The sequence below is a fragment of the Cavia porcellus genome, unplaced genomic scaffold (assembly GCF_034190915.1).
Source record: "Cavia porcellus strain 051 isolate PalLab524CR breed Dunkin Hartley unplaced genomic scaffold, mCavPor4.1 scaffold_19, whole genome shotgun sequence".
In the NCBI taxonomy this organism is placed as follows: domain Eukaryota; kingdom Metazoa; phylum Chordata; class Mammalia; order Rodentia; family Caviidae; genus Cavia; species Cavia porcellus.
In genome coordinates, this window is record NW_026947502.1 from 46471870 (window position 1) to 46498441 (window position 26572).

The window sequence follows — 26572 nt, forward strand, 5'->3', positions numbered from 1 at the left end:
TGGTTCTGTCTGTTTATTAAACAGTGGCTTCCCAGGAGACAGACAAATAAAGACACCTTCAGGGGACAGATAGAAAGGCGGGGGTGGGGTTGGAGTTCATATTAAGCTATGTTCTCATCTAGTTCAAAATACTCTGCCTGGCCCATTTTTAGAGGTGAGGCTTCTTCAGAAAGAAAGAAAAAAAAAAAAAAAAAAAGTAAAAGGGCAGGGAGGCAAACACTTGCCCTTGTTCCACCTCTGGAGCCAGGAGTGAGGCAAATGACCCCACTAGATCACCCTGCCTCCCTGCTTCCCTGGCGATGACACCTCTCTCTGAGCCTGCACTGTCCTCATCTCATCCAAAAATAAGGACACAGTTCACATCTCCCGGGCAGGACTGGAGCCAGAGCTTGGCCGCAGCAGGCTGGCTGCAGGTTACCTGGGTGATGTCACCTACTCCAACAGGTGAGACAGGGAACAGAGCATATCCCCGTCTGCATCCTCTCTGGGGCTCCAAACTTTCCAAACTAGGCGGCAGCAGCTGCCTCCCTTCTCCAGGGTCTATTTCAGACGGGGTGTAAAGGGGACCAAAATATCTGGGGAAGTCTATAATTGGACAGGATCCCCTTCGCTTTCCTGGGCTCCAGACAGCAGCCTCTTTGCAGCTTGAAATTCAACACTGTCCTGGTCCCCACCTGGTGCCCACCTCCCCCATCAGCCTCTCAGACCCTTGCTTTTTTGGTCTGGAGCTCCTCGCCCCGGCGCCTCCTCCCTTCCCTTCCCGCGTCCCCTCCACGGTTCCCGGGACCGAGGCCCCGCTCCCTCCAGTTCGCCCCGCCCCGCCCCCTCCCCGCCCCAGTCCCGCCCCGCGCCCCTCGCTCTGAGCTTTTAGCGGGGGAATCCCAGCGCTGAGCTGCTTTGCCCCTGGGGAGGCTCGAGGCAGCTTTGTTCTTGTCAGCAGCCAGGCTGGCTGAGGCTGCTCTCCTCTCTCCAAGTATCTTCTCTGTTCCCTGCTTTTCTGCTCCTCGCACATTTTCTATCCAGTTCTGTGAGTTTCCAGCCTTATCTTCTGACTGTAGACACTTAGTTACTTGTTTTAAAAGTCTCTCTCCCGCTCTCTCTTTCCTTGGCCTGGGGAAAGACTTATATGTTACCAAGTCTTCTTCAGAAACTGAATGTGCTAGAGTTTGGGGGCAGCGTGGGTGGGCTGCTGACAAGTGGCCCTCAGGAGGGAACTGCCTGGGACTGGCATCTTCTGCGGACCCTGTTTGCAGTGGCTCTGGGCCCAGAACCAGAGTTCAGCTGGCATCCCGGAGCGCTGTCTGCCAGGTAAGCACACTGCACAGGCCTAGGGGGGCCTGCTCCCTCTTCCCCTATATGCCAGCTGTGTTAGGCGTGCAGAGTGATTCTCCTTCCATGTGCCGTTCATTTGCTGCTGACTCCCTTTTGAGGTGATCCAGGTGTGGCCACTGCTTCAGGGCTTTGCCTGGACTTCCCAGGGTCAAGGAGCGAATCCTAGGAACATACCTGGGATGCTGGAGTCTCATTGTGGAGCCCTGAGGTGGTGACAAGTGCCGGAGCCTGCTTGGGGTGCCTGATTTTGAAGCTGCTGAGATGTGCTTGAGTCTCTCACCTTTCCCTTAAGGGAGCTGGAGCGGCCTGCGAGAGAGGTGCAGGGAGCAGATGGGGGAGGGGATAGCCTGCAGCTGGTTTTGCACCCACTGCCTCAGGAGTTGTCTTCATGATCTAAATTTAGGTCTCTTTCTTATTTGAATAGTTTGGCCCCCTCCCACTTCCTGTTGTCCTTGAAGTGTTTGTTCTTTTATTGTTTTCTCTGCATCTGATTTTCCAGAGCAGACCAGACTTTCTTATCCAGTTGATGGAGCATTACTTGAATTTGATGTGCTGCTGGACAGGGCATTTGCATGTCTTTCCAGTTGAACTCAGCAATGACAAGCTTATCAGATGTCCCTCTTCTGGGGCTCTATGTAGGGTCCCCTGCTCAGACCCTAACCACAGACCCAGCCAAGGCTGGAACTTCTTGTGGACACAGATTATTGCATCTCTCCACCTGTCTGTCTCACACTGACCCTCTATGCCTGGCAAAACCCTAGAACACTGAGGCCTACATCTTCAGTGTCCTTGTGTTGTTCTAGGAAGCTTTTCCCCTGCGAGCTCCCTTTTGGGGAGGCTGGGCAAACAGTGAGGTATGGGGGAAGTGTGGGAGGTCGGCTGTCAGTCTTGGTGTCCAGTCCCAGCTCTGTGGCTTTGTCTGGCTGTTCGGAGCAAAAGGACTCTACCCAGGGAGTCTCCATTTCCCCACTTGCCAAAGGAGGATGACAGGGGCCTGAGATGGAGCAGGTAACAGGCAGAGTGCCTTAAATGAGGCAGGCAGCAGTGTACTTTAGTTTGCCTTTGTCTCAGCCTGAAGCCTTCCACTCCCTAGAGCTTGTGTTCACTCTGTGAGTGAACAACTCCAAGTCACAGACCCTGTTGGGCTTCTTTTCTTAGACAAGATATTGGATGTGATAAGGGGGAACCAGGGAAGCCGTGGACTCTTTGAAATGTTTGGAGGGTCGTCTTTGCATCTGGTTTTCTGGAGTTTGTTCAGAGTACCTCTGTTCTGATTCCGCTGTAGAGGATAAATGCAAACGCACTTGTGGGAGGGCACAGAAGGCACTGCTTGTGTGGCAAAATAAACAGTCGCACAGGCAGACCTTCTGGTCTGGAGAATACAGCTGGCCTCAATGGTCTGGCACAAGGGCGCCCCTGAAGAAGAGACAACTGCCCTGCCTTTTAGTCCCAGAAGGTTGAAATTAGGAGGACTCGCAGAGAAGTTTCACTGGATGCCAGATTCCAATTCAGTTCAAATTGCTGTCCAGAGATGGGAGCAAAAAGGACTCAGGAGAAGGTGAATCTCCCTTTAGGAGAGGCACTCAGACAGGGTGCATGGCAGTTTCACTGGCTGTTCTGAACCTGAATGCTTGGACCAGGCAAGTGCCTTGGGTCATTTCATAGCTTGAGGACCTGTCACTGCTTCTGGACTCTAAGAGCCCCACCCATGCCCACACTCACCTACCTGTGTTCCACAGGGCCACTGCTGCTGGGCCTGGCAGAGGGCGCAGTGGTTACAGAAGCCAGGACCAGGAACAACATCTATGCCCCCCATGTTTCAGTTTTGTGAAACAGAATCAAAGTGTCAGAATGCTTGTCTGAGGTCTGGCAGAGAGAGGTGGATGGAACAGGATTCAAATACCATTTTCATGTCCCTAAGGGCTTTAGCCTTGTGGTATGGAAGCTTCCCCTCCACAGGACAGCGGTACTCAGTCAGGTTGCATCAAGAGGGTCTAGAAGGTAAGAAAGGATGACAGGGGAAGCTTAGAGTGGAGGAGTTCCCTGAGGATTCTTTAGTCAGTTTTCTGTTCAGGAATTGAAGAGATAATGGGCATGGTGGACCACACCTGCACTCCCAGTCCCAGCACTCTGGAGGGTTGAGGCAGGAGGATTGCAAGTCTGAGTTCAGCCCAGGCAATTGATTAAGGTAGGGAGAAAATGGCTTAAAATAAAACAATACTTTAGAGTTCTGGGATTGTAACTTAGTGGAAAGGCATTAAATGTACTCCCAGTGTCCACAAGGGAACAGTAATGAAGGCATCACCAAGTTGCATAGCAAACATAACTATAAAATCTAGTGAGCTGAGAAAAGTGTCATTCCCCATTCTACAGATGAGGAAAACAGAAGCCTCTGGAATGGGAGTGACCTGCTGGGCCTGCATGCAGGGATGGAGTTTGGCCTTAAGTCTCACCCAGCACTTTGTGTGTGTGTGTGTGTGTGTGTGTGTTGAGGGATAGACTTAGTATCTGAGGCCAAGAGAGTAAATTGATGTTGAAGTTTTTGCAGTTGTCTAGGGCCATCATAGACAGGGACTGTGGTCTTAAGGAGCAGACATAACCACGTGAATGAATGACTGATATGACCCAACCATTCCTCAGCTGTATTATTTAGCAAAATCAGTAACTTGCTTTTTGCTCTCAGTAATTAAGTGCTTCAGATGACTGAGTCTCCAGGAGGAGGATTTCCGGGTCAGAGGGCATGCGCACTTCAATGGCTGAGCATTTGTAAAAACCAAATGATAGGGTGACAGACTCGGGGCATGCACAAGGGCCCACCTGCCTGCTGGGCCCACAGCTGCCCTGCCGGAATCCACCGCAGCAGTCTCTGCAGCAAGCCCAATCTGAGGTGCAATCCCCTTGCTGTCTACCTGCCTTCATTTCTGTGCTCCCAGTTTCTTCCAGCCCACCATGGCTGTCTTCTGGTGGAGATACAAATATTTTGTGGTTTTTGCTTTTGAGTTTGATTCATAATAACATTTTGAAAAAAAAAAGGTCATAATGTATCCCACCTTCAGTGTCTAAAGAGAAACATCCCCTTTATCAATACACACTCAGATACAGATTAATTGCAGCTGGCCTGCCCTGTCCAGCAGCTACCTGGCTGGGATCACAGTCCACTCATGATGTTCCAAAGCCAAGAGAAAGCAAGTCAACCACAACAGTATAGCAGATGAAATTTCATTTTGAAAATAGGTATGCATCTTCAGTCGTGCCCGGGAGCTTTGGTTAAGATGAATAAATTCTAGAAATCTGCTCTACAAAGTAATGATGATATAAAACAGTGGTACACTGTGTATTTAACAATGGTGAGAGACCAAATCTGATGCTAAAAGTTCTTACCACAAGTAAATAAAAATAAAAAGAACCAGCAATTTCACTGGGATATAGTTTAGAGTAACCACACAAGGTTTTGGCAACTAATCACACCCCTTATGAGAGGCGTTTTGTGGCTGAGGACTCCAGGGCCCATCAGGACACTTTGTGTGATCCTCTTACCCTGTAGCTAAGTGCCACCACCTTTCTTCCAGGCCTTTGCTCCCTGCAGGAATGGAGGAGTCATTGCCTCCCAACAGGCCTGAACTGCATTATTGAACATGCAGTGAAAAGTTCTTCCTTTCATCCAAAGGAAAGCCCTTTCCCTGCCACTTTTATCTGTCAGTTCTTATTTAATCTTTTTGGACATACCTGGCATTAATTAAATCCCTTTCCCACGACATAGTTTTAGACTTGTGAAAACAAAAATAATGTATTTTCTGATCCTTTCTAAGCCTAAACACAGGTGGGTCAGGCTGCATCCTAATCTTTCTCCTGGCTTCATACCTTCCTGGGGATTAGCAGGGTTCTGTCTTTCTGTGGAGGGCACTCTGGAGCTTATGGACAGGAAGATTGGAGGCTGGTAGCTAGCAGAGCTGGGATTGAGACTCATAGTTTAATATAAGGCGAATTCTTAACACTACAAACTACACTAAGTGCAAATGAATATAATTCAAGTAAGTGAATATGAGGTCAAGGTGTATAATTCATATACAGGTAAACATTTAACTCAGATGAAAAGCCAGATGTGGTAGTTGGACATTTTTTTCCTTTTCAAAAACTGTTCCTTATTAGAGTTTCCCATTATAAAAGTAACAAAAACATCTTGTTACAAGAGCAGTAATAGCAACCCTCCTATAATACCAGTTTTCCCTCAATTTAAGCAGTAGGAACATTCTAGCAAATATCCCTTCACAGTCTCATTTGTTTACAAACATACATGTCTATCCAATCCATCATTTGAAGACTTTGGAGACAATAATAAGCAAGCACTAAAAAGCATATTTACCTGGGTTTTAGGAGACAACTATATGCCAATCACCAGTGAAATGCTGTAGATTGTCATCTTTGATCTAATGCTTGTTGTGAGCCCATTGGGTAGGGTGCTGTGTTCCCTATCACCTTAGGCAACACAAAGACAGAGGAAGGCTTCTGGAAAAACATCTGCATATCTTAACAGACGCGGGCACTTCTTGGCTTTGCACCCCCTACACGCGCACCTGCCAAAGTCGCTGTCATCAGTTGCTGTAATCACCTGTCAGAGTATCTGTCTGTGCTAGGTCACAAGCTCCTTAGGTCTGTGCTGCATTTCTTAGCTCTGAGCCACACATGCTTGCACAATTCTGGGCACGTTAGGGACTCAGCACATTTTTATAGATCGAAGCAGTTTTAAACATGGTGATAGTCAAATGCTTCTCAAAGAGTTGAAACCACTGTGTAACTCTTGACACACGGTAGGTGTCACATTAATAGTAATAAACCGACAGCTTAATTTAAATCATAGTTAAATAAATGAATGAAATGCTGAAATTGGATGCATACTGACATTTTTCATGCCCTGCATGATGCCTCACATACCAGCCCCCATGAGGGCTGCTTGCTGTCTTTCTCTTCTTCCCAACTTGGGTCCAGAAGGGTGAACTGCTTACCAGGTACCCTATCACCCTGGCACTTGGGTGCCTGCTCATGGGCTGATCTCTTGTGTAGTCATAAGGCCATCCTAGGGCTGAATTTTGCTCTGCTCTTCTCTAGCTATGTTATTTCCAGAATCTTTCTGGAGCCCCACTGAGTGTGAGCCCAGGGAAAGGTCTTGGGGAACAAGATGAACATGATACTCAGCCCTTGAACTTCTGGGCAACAAAAAAATTTGACACTGTTAGGTCCTGCAAGGGGCTTTGTAGCAAAGTACGGACTCCAGTAGGAAATGGCCCAGATCATTCCATGTAATGGCAGCTGAGGAAGAGGTCCAGGTTTCCCACTTAGGTCATATCTATGAGTCAAGTCCCTGGGAAGAGAACTCACCCTGCAGCTTCCCACTCTGTCCTTCTGGTGTGGGTCTGGTCTCTTTGATTATCCCCATGGCATGGTAAGGTTCCAGTGGAAACTGAGGTGATTCCTTACAAGAAAAGACACCTCCCCCCTTGCCCAAGTCAAGAAGAGTTGAGCCATCCACATGCTTTCTGCGTTCTTGGGATATGAGAGTCTTGACATTACTTAAAAATATATATTTGTTAAAGATAAAAGAATTTTCTGGTAGAAAGTTAAATGTGCCACTCAGAGCTCAACTCCTTTCCGTTACTCTGACTTATAGAGCAGCAGTTTTGTGCCAACTCATTTTCCAGCTAAGACCAAGGAAAGGAGACTAGGCTTGTCAATCACAAGTCTAAGGAACTCTGTGGTGAACACAGGCTGATAAGTTTTAATACTGCTTATGAGGTATTAAAAATGGGGTTGTGGGAGCCTGAGGAACAGACCAGCACCCAGCATAGCTGGGAAATCAGGGAAGGGTTCACTGAGGAGAAGACAAACAGGCTGAACAGGAATCTTTGTGGCAAGGAAAGGCATCAACCCTGAGATAACAGGACAAACAATGTCAAGGAGTTAGGAAAAGAAAGTGCTGAGTTGGCAGGAGAATGAGAGAGCCTTGGTGCTGGAGTATAAGATCCATGATGTAAGGTGTGAGGCCATGAACCTGAGAAACTGGGTTATGGTCAGATTGAGAATGGTTTGGCTTTTGCAGGAGAATCACATGTCTAGATGTTCATGCTTATGGTGAACAAGGCCATTTGAAAATTCACAGAGGACAGTTGTCTGGGGATGTATCACCTGGAACAGAGGTTAGTGCCTCATCCTCTGAAGTTAAGCTGTCCTCAGAGGAGTGGGGAAAGAGGGCCCTGGGACAAGCAGGGAGCTTGGGTTTGAGACTATAGTGTTTCCTAAAAAGGGGCTCCAACTAGCCTGATCACCTGAGGTTTCTGGTGAGAGACAGAGCTGTGCCCTGGAGAAGGGGCCCACTATGTATCTGAGCTCAGCTACTGGCTTTTTCTTTAGCAGATGTCATGGTTTATCTCAGTAGCCCCCAAGTCTCATGCATTTATGAACTTGCCCAAATGTAGTGTTTGAAATTGATTCATTGTCCAGTGCTTAGATTGCTGATGTGAGTGCTACATCCACCTAGGGGTGAAGCCAGCATACAGTATAAGAGCAGGAAGAAGGTTTGTGCCTTGCTGATTGCAGCTGCCATAAATGGTGGCCCCACCTTGCCACCCTGCCTTGGAGCCAGCTGAATATGGACTGAAACCTCCTAGAACTATAAGAAATAAACCTTTCCTTTCCTAACTTTGGGTGTCAAGTATTTTTTCTCAACAATGAGTAAAAAGTAACTAAGATAGCAGTCTTATGTAGAAACAGCCTCCTGTTCCAGCATACAAGGACATGTGTAGTGTATTGAAAAGTAGTGAGATCCTGGTCATTAAAGATGAAACTAAAGGAGGAATACAGAGGGGATTCAAGCATGGGCTGATGGAGAGCACTGGGGTGGCCCACGCTGTCTGATACAGGTTTTCAGAGCAGAATTATACTATGCTGCAGAGGTCTGTGAGTGTGAAGTCAGTGCTGAAAAGGATTCTCTGGTAAAGACAGTCATCTTTATTCAAGTGCCTGAGGTTAAACATTTGCCTGCCTGCTCTCTCTATATTTTTATGGCTGTATTGCCTGGCCAAGCTCCGTAGTAGAGTAGAGGGGTGATGCATCACCACCCCTTCCAAGCAACAGCTGATGACTCAGCTTACAGATGAGGCAGCTGAAACTTAGGGAGACCAGTGGGAAATGATTTGAACTAAGATGGCTGTAGTCATGTGGACCCATACCCTTGCACCTCATAAAAAAGATGCTGCCCAGACCTTCTCAGTATTCTCCCCTGAGAACAAGGGGATAGCACCTCCAAAATAGTGCAGTTGCTGGTGCACTATTTATGTACATAGCTTCACTGGAACAGACACTCTTAAAATACATTAAACAGAAATATCCTTCATGTCCTCAAGACCCCGTAAATGGAGCTGATCTGCTGTAATATGAACTGAAACAGTATGCCGAAGGTGGAGGATTGGGAAGGATTCCACAGTGAAATTGGGGAAGGAGTAAGAATGGAACTGTGACAGTTCTACAATGTTTGCAGAAAATGATAGCAAGGTGCCACTCACAGTCACATCTACTCGTGCTGAGAGAGGCCTAGTCGCCAGCCTGCGCTCTACAGGATGGGCCAGGGAAGTGTACAGGGAGTATATCTGGGCTAGTGGTGGAAGTTGGCCTTCCAGGAGGAAATCAAACAGGTGGATTCTTGAAGCTGGAAAAATTGAAAGGAGAAAAGAAAGTGACCAGATGTGGACCTGAAAAGTTGCAGGAAGCAGAGAATGCTGAACCCCCCAAGGAGGGCGATACTACTTCCTTGTCATGTACTGTAAGTGCTTGTTTCACTGACTCCCAGGGAAAGAACCCTAGCTCCAACTGGCTTTTGTGAAAAATGGAGCCAGGGAGTTGTTTTGTCTCATAAGAGCTGGAAGCCCTAAGTATGTCTGGACTCTGGACAAGATTGGGTTAGTGTACCTAAGTGATAATCTTTGTCTTGATCTGCTCAGTGACTTGTTCCCTTCATTGGTAGCCAATGTCCATGAGCATCTCCAAGCTCAGCAGCTCAGCAGACATGAACCTCTTTACCCACGGTGCTATCAGAATTAATGTGCATGTCATTTGTCAAATTTCAACACTAGGGCAAATGTGGAGTGCACATTGACCCAGTTTGTTCCCCAGCCAGGAAAATGGTACATATTCAGGGGGACCAAGTCAGTTGACAGCACAAAAAAGTTTCCACCACAAGCAAGGGATAAACTGTGCTACTGAAGGGAAGGAGACTCAGAAGACAAAGGTGATCTTGACATGAGGCAGGAAGTAGTCATAGGTGTGCAGGAACTAAGAGAACTGCTGAGTAACAATGGCCTTGGACACTTCACTTGCATAGTACATAAGGGTCTCAGTACTGGTCCTTTTCTACCAATTCAGTTTAATGCTTATGTTAGACACAACACCCTTCAATTCAGTGAAACATGTGATTCAACATTTATGATTATTTGGGCTAAATACTAATAGCACCACTTAATCCACTGCCATTTATGGGTGCATAGTGACCTCTTCCACAATTAGCTTCGTTCCTTTCAGAGACTGCTGGTCATCCCTGGCACTAGGTCATCTTGAGCAATGTCCTGGTCACAGTCTTTCCATCACTGGAGAGCCAGTGACCCTGAGCATATCAAACTGTTGTTTGGAGTCCCTGTGATTGAGCAGATCATCACACTGGCCCAGAACCTGCTGTGTGGTTGGTGCTTAATGAATCTTATTGAATTCAGGGTAAAGAGTGCTCACTCTGAAAGCCACCAACCTTGCATGGGTTAGTGGTAGGGAGGGAAATATGCTTTATGTTCATCTATCAGGCTTGTCAGAGTGATCTGGGGGTAATTCACAGAAAGTGTGCTAATAGAACCATCTTGAGTTCCCTGTAGCTTAGCAGCATATTGAAAGAAGCAGAAGTATGTTTCCTTGATGTCTACTTTCACCCATGTGGGTCAGAGCACCATTTCTTGGGCCTTAACCAACTTTCACCTCACCCTAGACTTTCTGTTTCCTTCCGATTACAGCAAAGACTGTTTAGTTATGTCCAGTATGAAAATTTAGTCCTGTAAATTCCATGAAAAGTTCTCTGCCCTCACGTCATAGCCAATGCTAGACCATTGTCCTCGGAATTCATGAGTGGGTGAGGGTGGATAGCCCTTGCTCCTTGTTCCTTTTTTTGGGGGGTTGGAGTTAACGTGGAAGATGGAATGAGGGGCATAATGCCTCTACTTTTGAGATTGAACTAGTATTCCTCCTGCAACTGACTGTTTCAGATAGCCAAGTGGTGGCTTTCTCCTGGCACTTTGTCATCTTGGAACTCTTTCCTTAAGGAGATCTTCTGGTGGAAAATTTCCTTGCCTCTTCTGGGTCTTTCCCAGAAGCACCTTTCAGAGTTACACCAGCACAAGTCTCCTTGTTATGCAGTCATTTACCTTGGTTGAGTAGTTACTTGGTTACTGGAACACAATTGACTTATGAGGACTCCACTTGACTCATTAGAATTTGCACATCTTGTCTTATGGAATCATGCATGTGCTTAAAGCCAGCACCATGTGGATGATGCCATGGTCTGCCACCACCTCGAGCAGTAGCTAGGCTTTCTTTTCTCTTGGCCATAGGTGTCAGGTGGCTGGAACCACCTATAGCCAAGCACTATAAACCCAATCACAGGGAACAAATTCTCTAGCCAACACCATTCTGGAGTAGGGTGCCCTAGGACTCTCTTCTCAAAGCAAAGTCTTTCACCTTTGCAGTTTTGAGGTTCAAAGGATGGTGTACTACTAATCATTGTGATGTCTTCAGGTCTTCTTTTCATTGTCTTGTTTCTTGTTGGCAACCAAATTGTCTACTCCATGTTTGCAGTCTTCAATTTTATTGGAGTTTTCTTTCGGAACAAACTGGAAGACTTATAAATAATTATGATGGGCTCTTTGTTCTTGATTCTCAACACAATAAAAGCCCCCCAAAAGTAGCCAAACCAAAATTAGACTGCCTTGAAATTTTGTCACTTTATTAATTAGTCTACTGGCCTTAATCTCTGTCTCAGCCAAAGTGTCTGGACAAGAACAAAATGCATACGAATTTTCTGGCAAAACACAACATAAAGGTCTGGAGTCCAACAGTCAGTGCAGTCCTTGTTTCTAACTGAAATCTTCTGAGCCTAGGCTTTACCAAATGCATTTCTATCAGTATTCCAGTCTTTGGAGCTCTAATCAGACTCTCCCACCAAGTTTACCTTGCAGCATTCTAAGAATGCTTCTTTAGCCTGCATATCCAAACTTGTTCACACTCTTTCCACAAGCAAATTCCAAAGGCCCCAACCATGTGGTCAGCTACAGGCATAGCAGTGACCCCACTCTTGGTAACAAAATCTGTCTTCAGTTACTTTTCTCATTGCTGAAACAAAAAGCCCAACACTTATCCTCACAGGAGGAAACACTTATCCTCACCGGAGGAAACACTTATCTCAGTTCACAGTTTGTAGAGCATTCATATTCAGCTGGTTCCAAGGTAGGGCAGTGTGATAGAGGGGCATCAGAGAGAAGAAACAGTCCATGGCATGGCAAGCGGAAGACAGAGGCAGAAAGCAGTGAGCATCCCTTTCCCTTTTATTCCATCCAGGCTACAAGCCTTTTGGGTGAGACCACCCACACCCAGGATGGGCCTTTCCTTTATTTACACCCAGAACTGTGCTAAACCAATCAGCTGGCCAGTTTAGTACCTCACAACCTTAATCCCAGTATCACACACTCTAGATCCAGCTAGCTTTGAAAAACCCAATTTACAAGTGCTTGAGGCTTAGAGAAGAGACATTCAGATTCCAGCCATAGCACCAGGCCACCTGTTGGTCCCCATACAGTAATTTTGTGGACAGAATTTCCTAAGTTGCACCAGTAGATAACATCTCCATACCCATAATAAAGAGACTCCAAGGACCCTCTAATCAAAGTCGGATCCCTTGCTCTGGGTCACTGCACAAGTCTCCAGGAGACAGCTAGTCTCCCTGGGGATCCTGCACCCAAGATGTGAAACTCCACTTTTTGTGACTTGGAGTGTGTCCTTTCTGTTCAACACATACAAACTGAGGACTTCCTTTGTTAAAAGTTCTTTCCTCATCCTTGGTTGTATCTTTCTTCAAGGATCCTTACTTCTTTCCCAGCCTGAACCTCAGTCTGACTTTTATGGTCTTTCATCCTCTCCTCAAAAGTCCTATGTTTCTGCTCACTGCATGAGCTGTAACAGATGAGAGGTGAACTGTTCCCAATGAAATAGTCTTTTCCACCCTGCTCACTCCCTTAAAGCCTGTTTAGGCCTTGTCGTGATATAGGCTCTTCCAAGAAGCCTTCCCTGAGTTAGATGCTTGTGCCTAAGTTCGAAGCTTCTTCTCCCAGCTTCCAGGTCTCTGCCCACCCCTCCGTTAGAGCACTGAGCCTGTGGACATATAAACACCTCTTTGTTTGTCTGACTGCATGACTGGGCTGCATGGCCTGTGGACACTGAGTGGTGTAAAGTTCTGAATGTACATTTAGAGCATGATTGGATTAGAAGCTAAAACAATGCCTAGTACCCTGCATGGGCAACATCAACTGAAGGCTCTGTGTGTGTCAGGAGCCCTATTTATCCCTGGGTAGCCAAATGGGACAAGGATGAAAGCATTTTACTATGTTAAAATTATCACATCCACATTCCTCAAATAGAAGACATCAGCCCCATTTTATAGGGGAGGAAATTAAAGATTTGAAAACAATAAAAGTGGCATGCCCTGAGTGTTCCGCATAGCCAGGTGTATTCTAAGCTTCTTCCTCATTTGATTAAACCTAGAAAGCCTGTGAGATAAATATCTTATTCCCACTTTGTGCACGACAGTGGGGAGACCCAGAAAAGTTAGGACATTTTCTGATTTGCTGTGGCTGGTACATGGCAGCTGGAAACTGGAAGCTCAGGGTCCAAAAAACTTCCTCATTGTGCTCACTGCTCCAAGAGAAGTTGAACAGTGACAGTGGCAGTGCTGAGCCTGATGTGGATAAAGTCCTCGGCTTGTATGTGTTGAGCAGAGAGGACATACCCCAAGTCACATAAAGTAGAGTTTCAAGTCTTGGGGGCAGGATCCCCAGGGAGCCTAGCTGGCTCTCAGGCAGTCCTGTTGGAGCAGGAGCCACCTGACCCACTTTTGCACTCTCTGCTCTGTAAGTATGGTTTGTATCACAGACAGCTCAGCAGAGCCCTACCACAAACTTGGAGGTGAACCTGTGATAGAAAGAAAGACCAAGCTCCATGGCTTGGCTTGGGCCTTACTACAATATGCAGATTCCTGCCTAGAATACAGCCCATTACCCAGCAACAAGCACCCTGCCCCCATCCTCCATGGTCAAAGCTCCAAGACAGGCAAAACTCAGATTCTACACATGATGCCCTACCAGTGTGCCCAGTCTCATTTTTCTCTCTCTAAATTGCTCTCTGCTCAGAATTGGTCTTCCCCCTCCCCTTGTCTCTGAATAAGGAATGCTGGTTACTATGGCAATGGGCTGGCTAATGGAAGGAACTCAGTTCAGTAAATTAATTGCTGGACTTTTTGGGAACTAATAGCAGTGCTCTGCCTCAGGGACAGGGGTGTGGCCTACGTCATGCCAGCTTGGCAGCTAACCTCTGGAAGTAGCTCAGGGCTGGGTGAGAGGAGATGGTGTAGTGGTGTCCAGGGCTGTGACCTGAGGTGGCAGCATGCAGGAAATTTAGTGTTAGAAATTTCATGTTTCCTGAGCACTTGCTCAGGGGCCAGGTCCCTAGCACATGCTTTCCAAAAAATATTTTTCTTTTCTTTTCTTTTTTTTTTTTTCAAAAAAGATTTCTAACTCTCCCACCCAACACTTCCCAGGTTCCCATAAAGCAGAGATTGTCCTCTTCCTTTAAGTGACCACCAGAACTTCTGGTTCAATCCCAAAGTAGCACAACCAGGATCTAATACCAGGCTGCCTCCCTCAGTGGATATTTCAATTTACTCCTGGGGGGAAGGCCATTCTCTTCTCTAAGTCTCTTCTAGAAGATAGAAGCAAAGAGAACACTTCCTAACTCATTCAATAAAGACAGCATCACGGTAGCACCTAGATTAGACAGAAACTTCACAAGAAAAGAGAACTTAGACCAATATGTCTCATGAAAATAGAAGTAAAAATCTTCAGCAAGATACTAGCAAATAAGATCCAATGATGTGTAAAAACAGTTCGACACCTCAGCCAGGTGGGACGTACCCCAGAGATGCAAGGTTGGGTGCGCACCCCAGAATTAGTTTCTCAAAGGTTATAGGTGGGCAGGTTGAGGAGACTGCCCTGCCATCTGTGGGCCTTGCCTGGAAGGATGGCTCTCCCTACCTCCTCACTTTCACTTTTAAAACCCTGGTCCTCTCTCCTGGGAACTGGGTGGAGCACTGCTCTGTTGGTGATTAGATCCCCTGTTTATTTCTCTCTTGTTTCTGCACTTTGGACTCAAGGACTGGTCCCTCTGGATCCTGCAATCCAAAGAAGCCAGGTTGCTGATGTGCCATACAGACTGAGTCCTGGCTTCTTGATGTTTAGCCACAGGAAGACTACTGCAGTCCTTTGTCTCAGTGTCTTACTCAGTGAAGTGTGGCTACTAATACATTCAAATTAGGTGGGTTTTACTGTGTAAAGTATTTAGAATGGACTCTGGCCCTTAGTAATAGCTCCTGGTTGATACGTGTTAATGGTTAGTGATGGCCAGAGTATGAGCTTTAGTGTTACTGAGACATGATGCTAAGTCCAGCTCAGTGGTTACTCATAGTATACTACACATTTAGGGAAGTTGTCTACACTCCCAGGTCTCTTGGTCACCATGAGTAGAGCAGGGTGATGGCTCTGACTTGTAGGATACATGTAATGCATCTTTTCCTACACTTCCTGGCATACAGCTCTGTCTCCAAAGACACTCATTGGCCTCAAGTTAGATAGACAGTTTAACCCTATGCTGAGGCTTTGCACATTGTCAATTACCCCTGTAAGAGCTGGCCATCATGAACTAGTGAGTTCTGAGACTAAGATAGGAGACCCACTCCATGGGATCATTGTGAGGACAGAAATGTTGTATGTCTGCACCAAGGACATACAAACTTTTGCTTGCCTGGGCTCTCTAGAGTGAAGAGGAATTCTCTTAGGCCACACATAGAATATTTAATATAATTAATACATGTATGTAACAAAACTTTATTTTAAAATATTTTTATTATAACATTAAAATAGAATAGTAAGCCCAAGTTTCATGATTAAATAAGAAGACTCCCATTTCTGCTTAATAGCAATCAGTGCCTGTCTTCACAGGTACACACAGATGTGGGTAGTTGAAACCCTGTGCTTGGTAGTGGCTGTTTTACCAACTAAATGCATGTAATGTCTGACACGTGTGGGTTTCCAGTCACCTGCTTGTGTGTGGGGAGCATAGAGGTAGAGTTAGAGCCTTCCCTTACAAAGCCTCTCTTCTTGCAGCCCACAGTCTGGCACTGCTGGTCACTCAGTCATGAAAAATATTCCCCCAAAACACCCAGTAATGTGGAAGGTAGGGCCGCATTACTAGCTGTCTAGGACTGCGAATGGCTTCTAGGCTGTGAGTTGCACATACTTGGTCTACACCAGAGAGACCACCACTGCAGAGCTTTGTCCCAGCAGGACTTCCTGGAACTGAGGGTCCCAGGCAGGGAGGAAAGAGTGGGCTCTGGGATTTAATCCAGCTCTGGCTCATGTTAGTGATGAGAACTCAGGAGTGACTGAGACTTTGAACTAAGGGCATTGCATGCAGTTTTATTATTTAGTTCATATGACAGTCACCTGTGAGATGGGTTCTATTATTATCTTCATTTTTTTTTTTTTTTTTTTGGGGCCGGGGAAGGAATGCAGGATCTGTACATTGAGCTATATTCCCAGATAATCTTACTTTTTTCTTTTGACACAGGATCTCAATCCATTGTTAAGTTGTCCACGAGTCAGGCCTATCCCAGGCCATCTTTTATTGCTCTGAACTACTGCCCTCCTTTCACCTAGAAAGACTCTAGCAGTGACATTGGGCCTGCCCAGAAAACATGTCATTTACATTTTATTATCACCTGGTTATCAGCCTTCATTTCACCTATAACTGTATGCTATGTAGCAGTATCATATATAGAAAAATTGGCATATGAATATTTTTATTTTGGTTTTATGGTGAGTACATATATACATATAATGTGTGATTAAAATAGTTGTGCTTTAAATTTTCAAAAATTTATTATAATAAGACACATTGCCATTAATCTTGCTCAAAATATTCTCCTAGCTTTGAACACATTTATCCCATAATTCTTGCTACTTTCTGACGCTGTTCTGAACATCTTCTTTCATGAGACTTTGTGTATGTGTGTGTGTGTGTGTGTGTGTGTGTGTGTGTGGCTGTCTCTTTATGTTCTGAATCAATCTAAAGTGTCTATAGTAATTTCTGTCTTCATCGTGTATCCTCATCAATATTTTTTACCAGATCTGGTATTGGACAACTTCTTTCCCCTCAAAGTCAAAATGACCACTGAAAGGTAAATGTTTTGGTTCTTTTCAGGACATTGAGACAGCCATAACCATGCAGTAGAAGAGGACTTTCAGAACTGAGTTAGAAAATGACAAGAATGAAAGGATGGGTGTGTTTGAAGAGAAGGGGAGAATTTTTGAGGGAGTTTACTGGCAACTTGTCTTTTACTGTAATAAAATTTTTAAATTTCAATGTTCACTGTACTTTTTTAGAACATCACATTCATAAATTTCCATTTTGACCTTTTAAAAGTATACAATTCAGTGACATTAATTATATCTACATGTGGCGCAATCATGACCATCATCAGTGTCTACTGCTAGAGTGTCTTTATCACCCAGACAGAACATGGACTAGGTACTCAGCAACTGTATGAGCTGGCTTCCTACTTATACAGGTCCTTAATTTCTTTCAGCATTATTTTGTAGTTTTCAGTGTATCAGCCTTACACCTTCTTGGTTGCACTTATTCCTAAGTTTTTTATTCTTTTGGATGCCATCATAAATAAATTTTTTAAAAAATTCATTTCAGATAATTTACTGCTGGTATATAGAAATGCAGCCAAACTTTTAGTACTGATTTTGTATCTTGTAACTTTGATGAATTTGTTTATGAGTTCTAACAGTTTGCTGGGTTCTTCAGCATTGTGTGCAATAAGATATGTCACATTTAGATAGCGAGTACTTTACTTGTTCTCTTCAGATTGGCTGCCTGTGGCTTTTTATCTTGCCTAGTTCTCTGGCAAAGTACTATGTTGAATGGACCGGTGAGAGCAGACATATTTGTCTTCTTGACCTTAGCAAAAAAGCTTTCCATCTTTCACTGCTGAGTGTGATGTCAACTGTTGATTTTCACATTTGTCCTTCACAGTGCAAAGGAAGTTCCCTTATATTCTTTGTTTATGATATTTTTTACAAAATGCGGATAAGGTGTTTACATTTATTGCCAAATGCTTATTACCTATTAGTTGAGATTATGGTGGATTTTATCTTCTTTATTCTATGGATGTGGTGCATGACATCAGTTGATTTGTATGTGTTGAGTCACCCTTGCATCCCTGAGATAAGCTCTGTCTATTAATTTTCATATGTTGTTTAGTTTGGCTGGCTTATCTTTTGTGAGGTAATTTAGCATGTATGTCCAGAAGGGATACTTATTTGTACTTTTCTTTCTTTTTATTTATTGGGGAAGATAAGCAACAAAAATTTCTCTAAAGTTTTTGATGCCTAGTTTCTGCAATCAAGGAGTTGTCAAATGTACTGATCAGCAAGATGGGTGCTACCATGTTTTCCTCCCTACCTGAATCATTCTTTTTTTTTTTTTTTTTTTTTTTTGTCTTTTTCCTTTTTATCGGTACCAGGGATCGAACTCACAACTGCCTGCTTGCAAGGCAGGCGCTTATGCTGCTGAGCTAAATCCCCAGCCCCTCTGAATCATTCTTATTTCTTAAAAAGTGTTGGATCATAAGTTTCTCTGAATGTTTGGATTTGTTATATCCATGGATATCATTGAAAAGATGTCTTTTCTGCCCCAAAGATGGCTAGGTTCAAATTTCAGTCCATCTTCTAACCAACTGGGTGACCTGGAGGAAGACAAGTTTCTCTCATCTCAATCTCTCCCTTGCCCACTTGGAAATGATAATGCCTGCCTTAAAGAGTCACATGAGGTCCTTCAGTGGTCAGGACGGGCAGCATACACTGCAGTTTCATGGTTGTCTGATAGTATCTGTGCTCATCTATTGAGTGACTCCCTGTGACCACGAGATAAGATAACACGGCAACATCAGATGCTGGCCACTCAGTGTTCACTCGCAAGTCCAGTATTTCCTGAGGTGCACTGCATGTTAGGACGTTTCCTAGGTGCTGGGCAACCAACATGAACAAGACAGATAAGTCCTGATTCACACAGGATTGCGGGATGAGAAGACTGTATGTAGCTCTTCGGAGCTCAGATTCTTGTCCCTTCTTCTCTTGAGTCCTCTGATCCCTGAAAGCATAGCTCTCAGTGTTCTCACATGTTCCATTTTGAGGCAGTGTCTACCTTCCTGTGGCTGCCTTCTGGTCTTCTTCCCTTGCTTATTGTCATGCAGGCCTTCTCCCATGCTTTAGTGAGGATGTGACCTTCAGGACCTTGTTGGGAAGAGTGGGTGAAGGTCAGATTAGAGAAGCTGTGTGTGCAGTCCTGCACGTGGATGTTCCTGTGTGCTCCTCTCAGCTTCCCCACTGGGGCCTCACAGTTCCCGGTGCCTCTGAAGTTGTTGCTTACCTTTGGTCTGCCTGAGTCCTACTCCTCCATCTAAACTTCATGTGGAGGAACCTGGGAAACGTGACCTTTCCTGAAATGATGAGATGACATAACTCCCTCTGCTTCTTTCCTCCATTGCTCATTTTTCTGCCTGTTCTTGGCAGCTGACACAAGGGAGGGCAAGTGGGGAATATTTGTTAAATGTATATAATGGTGATGAAATCTATAAGTTGTTTTTCTGTCTAGAGCCTTGACTTTAAATCATGACAATTAAATTTTGGAGATGAATAGAGAAAAACCCAACCCATTTATTGGGAAAGGCATGTAATATTCCTTTATCTCTATTGCTGGAAAAAGAAAATGATCAGGTTGCATACTACTAGGTTTACCAAAAATAACGACAGTTCTATGCCAATGGTCCAGATTCTGAGTTCAGTGTTTCCTGTTGTGGGTGAGTTATCAGCATTCCTCTTCTGTTTCTCTTTTCTTTCCCTCTTCCTCTCCCTCAAATATGAGCATTAACAGAGTACCTGCTCTGGGATAGGCTTTGTGCTGGTCACCGCAGGGTAGAGAAACCATTTGGACCTAGTGCTTGCCCACAAAAAGCCCAGACATTGAGGGAGACAGACTCCTGGGCAGGTAACTGCAGCATGCATTTATGTACTGTGACCAGGACCTGCCCCAGGTCTTATGGGAGCAAATATTTAAAGTTCAAGTAAGGATATGGCTCCATCATTGGCCACTCCTTTCCCAGGGAGGTATAGAAGGACCAGAGGAGAAAAGGGGGGGGGGTGGCGAATAGTTCCTCACTTGATGTATGTCCAGACGTAAGCCATATCCCTTAAAAACACCCCAGAGATGTAACACCAGAGGTGCAAAAAGAGATGAGATTCTGTTTGAAGAACGTGGATGACACATGAAACTTAAAGGGGCTGTGGAAAGATAGAAGTGATGTTTGGCCCTTGTTAGGCATTGGTATAAAATCCGGCTAAGGGTACATCTGTTTGGTGAAGTAAATCTGAAAGGCAGTATCCTATACAGCGGCATTTGGTAAATGTAAAGAGTAGGAGGAATTTGGAGGCTTATGGATTTGACTTACTAGGAAATGGGGTTCTTTGGCTTAGCTCCCCAGAGCTAAGGGGTTGCATATATATCAGGGACTTGGTCAAGATCCTTAACTGCATGTATGAGAGGTATGGGGAAGGATAAAATAAGAAACCAAGACAAATTTAGTAACATAATAAGGGGCTGAGAGGTCAATGCCTCAGGTCAGGTAAGGACCCAGATATGGGCATATACAGTGATAAGAAGGCTAGCAGGTCAGCAGAAGATGCAGAGGTCCATGACACTGCAGGCAATGGACAATCCTGGGATGGCACAAGAGGGTGGAAATGATTTTATGCTAAGAAGGATCTTGCTCTGGAGTATTCCTTTTCATTTTAGTAGTCTTGGTTTAGTCTTAGCAGGTGGGGAGGATGGCCCATCCTAAGAGTTAATGGGATATTATAATTCCAAACTTCCATTTTTTCCCTTAGGTAAGTATACAAAATTATCCATTGTGAATTTGTGGTCTCCAATACATACACAGTAAGGATGTCTGGACTCCATGTAGAAGGTAGCTGTTTCTCCAAGAGTAATGCATTGTTAGCTACAGGGCATTTGCCCTGGATCCACCACTGCTAGGAGTATGACCCAGGGAAGTCACTTTGCATGGGGAGGTCAGTTATTTATCATCCGCATAATAGAGATGGCCTTGGCCACCCACAAGGAGGTATAAGAAATGACTGGAGGTATAAGAAATGACTGGATTTAGAAAGGCTCAGCCATCCTGGATCAGCTCAAGGTGGGATTACAACTCACACACTGGGAGAATGTGTCCAGTCAATATTCCAGGTGGGTGGACAGTGGGTGCTCTTGAGGTCCAGTGGACAGAGAAGGGCTTCCAAGGTTGAGGAGGCCTGGACAGCTTAGGTTTTCAAATGTGCTCTTGATTTGCTTTCTATGCACTGCTGTGCGTGCATGTATATGATGCATGCTGGGAGAGAGGACCAAAGAGATCAGCTCACCTGTGTTTGTCTTTGAGCTTAGGCCTGTTGATGTCTTTATCACAGCTAATCTGTTTTAGGGTTTTTTTTTTTCTGATTCACTGGAACATTTTAAATTGCAATAAACTGTCATCAATGAAAAGCTGAAAAGTCAACATAATTTATAAAAATGTAAAGAGAAAAATCCCATACATCTACACACACCTATGTGCCCTCTCTCTCTCTCCCTCTCTCTCTCCCTTTCTCTCTCTTTCTCTCTCCCTCCCTCTTTGTCTTTCTCTCTCTCTCTCCCCCTTTCTCTTGTAGTTGTCCTTTGTATGTCCCCTCCCAGCCCTGTCCCTGATGGTGGCATGTGGCTCCTGCTGTAGTGGCCATACCAGTTTCTGGGATGCATTTTCCTGGTCCACTGCATTCGTCCTACTGACTCTTGTAAATACCTGCATCACATTGCTACTTTCTAAAGAAATCCTGAGTAAATAAATTTGTCTTCAACGTACTCCTATATCACTAGTTTAATATTTTTGGTTATTGGAATCTTTAAAATTATTCACTTACTCTGTGAAGCGAACTAACTCGTCTGCCCTGTTGCTTTTGAGACAATCTCTCTCTCATTGTGGCTTGGGTCCTCTGAATGATTCTTCGTCTTACCCTTTACTTATAGATATTGGCTCAGCATGTGGAGGCTCTAATCTATGCAGAACTGAGTCAGTCTGCATCAGCCCTAGCGATCTACTGTTTTTGGGGTAGACAAAAAGGCAAATGGACAAGCAACAGCTTGCTTCTATTATAAGTCTTTCTCAGGGCTCACCATGGGGAACTGGGGTTATTGTTTTGTCCAACAACAGTAGGGGATATACCTGGGAAGTTTTCCAGAAGAACAGTATCTATGTCATGCACCACCTGAAACCTGTGTATTTCAGGCAGAGGGGAAACGTCCACAGCAGCAAGGGCTGATACAGAGCTGGCATCTATAGGAAATGACTCAAAAATCTACAGCCATGGGGCTGGGGATTTAGCTCAGCGGCATAAGCGCCTGCCTTGCAAGCAGGCAGTCATGAGTTCGATCCCTGGTACCGATAAAAAGGAAAAAGACAAAAAAAAAAAAAAAAAAAAAGAAAAAATCTACAGCCACCAAGTGGCACCTGCTAGCCCAATGGGGAGAGGCATGAAGTCAAGGTTTTGAGGCTGTCTTAGTCACTTTCCTCATTGCTGACATACAATACCTAACTCCTGACACTTACAGGAGGAGAGGCTGATTTGCACTCAGAGTTTAGAAGTTTTGGTCCTTGCACAGTTGACTGGGTCCAGGCAGAAGTGGCACAGTGGAAGCCTCTGATGAAAGAAAGGTGCTCATCTCATGGCTATCAGGGAGCAGAGAGAGTCAAGGAAGGAGCTGGAAAGAGAGAAACACCCTTCCAGGTCATGCCCTCTGCAACTCATCTCTTCTGACCAGGCCCTACCTCCTAACACGTTAGCTACAGTGCCCCATAATCCGATCACTTTCCAAAACCCCCACCTATGAGTACATACATGGGTTTTGGGGACCCACCTAGATACAAACTGTAACAGGAAGGTAAGAAAGGGCAGGTCTGTGAGCAGTGTGCCGTAAAGACAAGGCTGGACAGTATTATACAGGGATCAGACAGGGCCAGCTGTGGGGTCCTCCCACAGGAGACCACCCCCTTCCTTCTCCACAGCCTCATGGCCTACCACAAGCTGGCATTGGATGGATGTAGAGATGGTGGAGGAATGTGGCTGTGAACATTTTTTTGTCAATGGAACAAAGTATCTGTTATCTGTAATTTAAAGGGAAATAAGGGTTAATTTGGCTTATGGTTTCAGAGGCCCATGGTCTACTGGCTCCAAGCCTGAAATATGATAGAAGAACCTTGCAGAGGAAGGATACTCAATTCATCTTGGAAGCAGAAAGAAAGGGAAAGACACAGAAAGTGGAAGGGTCTGGGGAATGGTATACTCTTCAAAAACATGCCATATGCCCTGTGACCTACTTCCTCTTCTGGGCCCCATCTGCTGTGGACTTTTACTAGAAGGATACACTGATAAGATTAGCACTTCACTGAGGTGGGTTCATAAACAATATAGGAATCCAAGCAGCCAAACTGATAAATTTGGAATTTAATTAACTGAGCTCAGTGACTACTCATGTGGACCCATTTCAGAGTCTCACTGAGTGGCCCTGAACTGGAAAATTACAAAGCTTTTAAACAGAGAATTACAAAAAGACATCCTGTTGGAAATAACTTAGCTAGAGTCTTACATTAGTTTTTGGTTAATGCCTGTGTCCTGCTGCTTTATTGAGCAGGTTAATTTTTCTCCTGTGGGTGCAGCTCATTCTGCTTTTTTCATGGGACTCATACCTTGAATAATTTTCCATTTTCCTGGGTCAAATACAGGGCACTAGTTAAATGCAGGGCTCAAGATGGCCTCAGTTATGCCAAGCTATAATACTCATGAACCTTTCACTTCTCTCGATGTCATTTCTGAACACATGAGACTCTGGGGACCATTTTAGCACTAAGTCATAACAGGGTAGCAATGCTTAGCTCTGCTCACTAGTTGGTCCCGTTATTGGCTGCAGTGTGGGAGCCGGGAATGAAGAGTGGCCTGGGGGCTGGGTACGGGATGGGGCTTCCTCCTGCTTTGGGGCCTTCAGCTCGAGTGCTTCTCTAAGGATGTGTTCTTCACACAGGAGATGCTCCACTAGACCCCACTGGGGTCTCTTCCTGGCCGAGACGTGCTCATCTCCAAGAGCAAGGGTGCAATGGTGGGCACCGGAAGGAGCGCTGTGGTCTTCCTCCTCTGGGTACTGCTGCTGTGGAGTAAGGGCAGTGGCTGTCAGGCCCAGCGGGCAGGTAAGTGTCATAGGCTGTGCTCTGGCTGGGGTGAGCTGGCCAAGTGCGGGTCCCTGAGTCTGTCAGTGTAGGTTGCAGGTGTGGAAGTGGCACCAGAGAGCTCATGGCTGACTGGGTGTAAGATTTTGGGTCAGCTGACAAGTATGTGTGTGCGCGAGTACCACCTGCCCTTCTAGCTGTGGCATGCAGGGACCTGCCGCTCAGCCAGGGCGTGTGTGTGAGGGAAAATGTGACTGTGTGTGACAGGGTGTGGTAGTGTGTGATAGTGTGTGGTGAGAGTGTGTGACAATGCCTGAAAGAATGCATACATGAGAGTGAGAGGGTGTAAGACTGTCTGAGAGAGGCTGGGAGAATGTGGGACTGTGTGAGAGAATGCATGTGTGATTTTTGAGGGCGTGTGGAAGTGTGTATTTGTGTGATGACGTGTGACTGTGTCTGTGCATTTGACTGTGAGTGTACGATGTATAGAGGGGGGTGAAGGTCAGGCCTCTCTGTCCTCTTCTCCCTCAGTCAGTCGTGAGCTATGAGGCTGACCCTGTATGGCTTTGGGCCTGTGCCTAAGGCGGTGCTTGGGCCCTGTGGTATTACTCTGCCTTGGGAAGGCCTAGACACATTTTGGAGAAATGGACACATTGGAGTCCAGCCAGAGAGCTCCAAGATATAAGAGGACTTGCCTATGAAGTCGGCCAGGGCATGGGAGTGCTTTCTGGAGATGGGAAGACGTGAGAGGGGTCTGTGCTGGGACAGGATGGTTTTCTGTCCTGTCCAGGGTTCCTGCCATGGGAATGGCAGCAGCTTGTGCTGCAGCATGAAGGGCTGGTGGGAACAGGAGCCAGTCTCTCCCATGACACCCCGCACAGAGATGGCAGTTGGGGCCTTGGATATGGAAGATGCCCCCAAGGGCACAGACAGTGCCTATTCCTTGATCCAAGGCATAAAATGTCATTCCAGACTTGCAGATGACAGCTAAGGTAGTTGCTGGCATACCTACTGTCACTCAGATTTTGAAAACTGGAGGCAGAGGTTGATGTGTAATTTTCAAAAACAGCATTGACTCAGGTCAGATAGAGAAGGTGTGTGTGTGTGTGTGTGTGTGTGTGTGTGTGTGTGTGTGTGAACACATACACACATACAGCTCTATTTTTTTTTCTGGGCTTGAACCTTTTTGATTGCAAAAATAAAAGCTAAAAATACAAAATAATAAAATCCATTTATAGTTTTGCTTGCCAAAGTTAAGCCCAGCTTCCCTCTTCCGGCAGCCCATACAACTGTACACACACACGTGCACACACACACATATACACACACAGAGCCCAGGTTTTCTTTCCAGAAATTTGTCCTAAATAGCTTTTCTCCCTTGGTGTTGTGTTATACTCACCTGCATTGGTAGTTAGATCCCTTCACAGCTGTCCTATCTCGGCTGAGGCTGCCTGGCCTGGCACTGCAGGACTCATTTACACAGGGATTGTTGTTTGCCATCCTATCATATGAATGATGATGTAGGTTGTTTCTGGGATTTTCTTTTCATGTCACTGTGATATTTCTTACATCAATTTTTCCCCTTCAAGTTTTCTAATTTTCTTGGGGAAGATCACTAAACATGGAATTGGTGGAGAAAAGGTATCCACCTTTATGAGGTTTTTAAGGCCCAGAGGATGGTGTCACAAATGCCAGAGCCATCCCTGCCCCCAATACTGGGGACTGAATTCAGGGTTTTGCACTGAGCGATCTTCGCTCTTTTTATTTGTTTGAGACAGGGTCTTGCTAAGTCACTAAATTCCCAGTCTGGGCTGAAGCATGTGGCCTTCCTAGGCCACCCAGAGTGCCACTCATGCAGGAGACCCAGGCCTCCCTCTCATTGTCTTATGGCAGCTGCCAGTCCTTGTGACCTGCGCCTGCCTGGTATTTTAGAGGCATTCTCTTGTTTTGCACTGCTTTGTTTAGCTGTCCACATGCTTGCTCTCCCAGAGGCTACTCAGTGGGCACTGCTGGTGTGGTGATGCCCACCTTCTTGGGCAGTTAAGCCTGTGTCTGCACAGCACTTTGGAGTTTAGAAAACACTCTCACCAGGTGATCTGGTTACAAAACGGCTGAGGAAGCCCTGCCGAGGATTGCTGTGAGGGTGAGAAAAATGATACGGTCCCTTATTTTGCTTATAAGAATGCATCATGCACTGTATATAAAATTTGTAGTTATAAAGACACAAGTATATGTGCATAACACGTTATAGCACTTTTATGCATTTATATTTAAAATACATGAGTCCTGTGTTTTATATGACTTCTGCTGAGGAAGTTCTGTTAAATGTTTAAGTACCCTGCAGGAGAGCATGCTAAGATTCACTGTGTTCACTCATGCTGTGGACGCCACAGCTGTACAGCCAGGATGCCAGCACGGGAAACCGGAGCCTCACACATTTCTGGGTTCAGGCAAAGGCTCATTCGCTTCACTGAGTCTAGTACAGTCCCATCCTATCGGTAGCTATCTGGAAATCAAACA

At 45.4% G+C, this 26572-nt stretch overlaps 1 protein-coding gene across 2 annotated transcripts in view; it reads left to right on the plus strand.

The window, feature by feature from the left end:
- Positions 1-842: 842 nt before the first annotated feature.
- Positions 843-26572, plus strand: part of Col22a1 (collagen type XXII alpha 1 chain) — a 264966-nt gene continuing 239236 nt past the window's right edge. The window contains exons 1-2 of one of the 2 annotated variants that reach the window (XM_013156221.3): positions 843-1308; positions 23911-24073. In XM_013156221.3, coding sequence (XP_013011675.1) covers positions 23983-24073 — 91 coding nt within the window. In that variant the 5' untranslated portion in view covers positions 843-1308; positions 23911-23982. The remainder of the gene's footprint in view (positions 1309-23910; positions 24074-26572) is intronic. The other variant, XM_023566502.2, reaches the window with a different exon arrangement.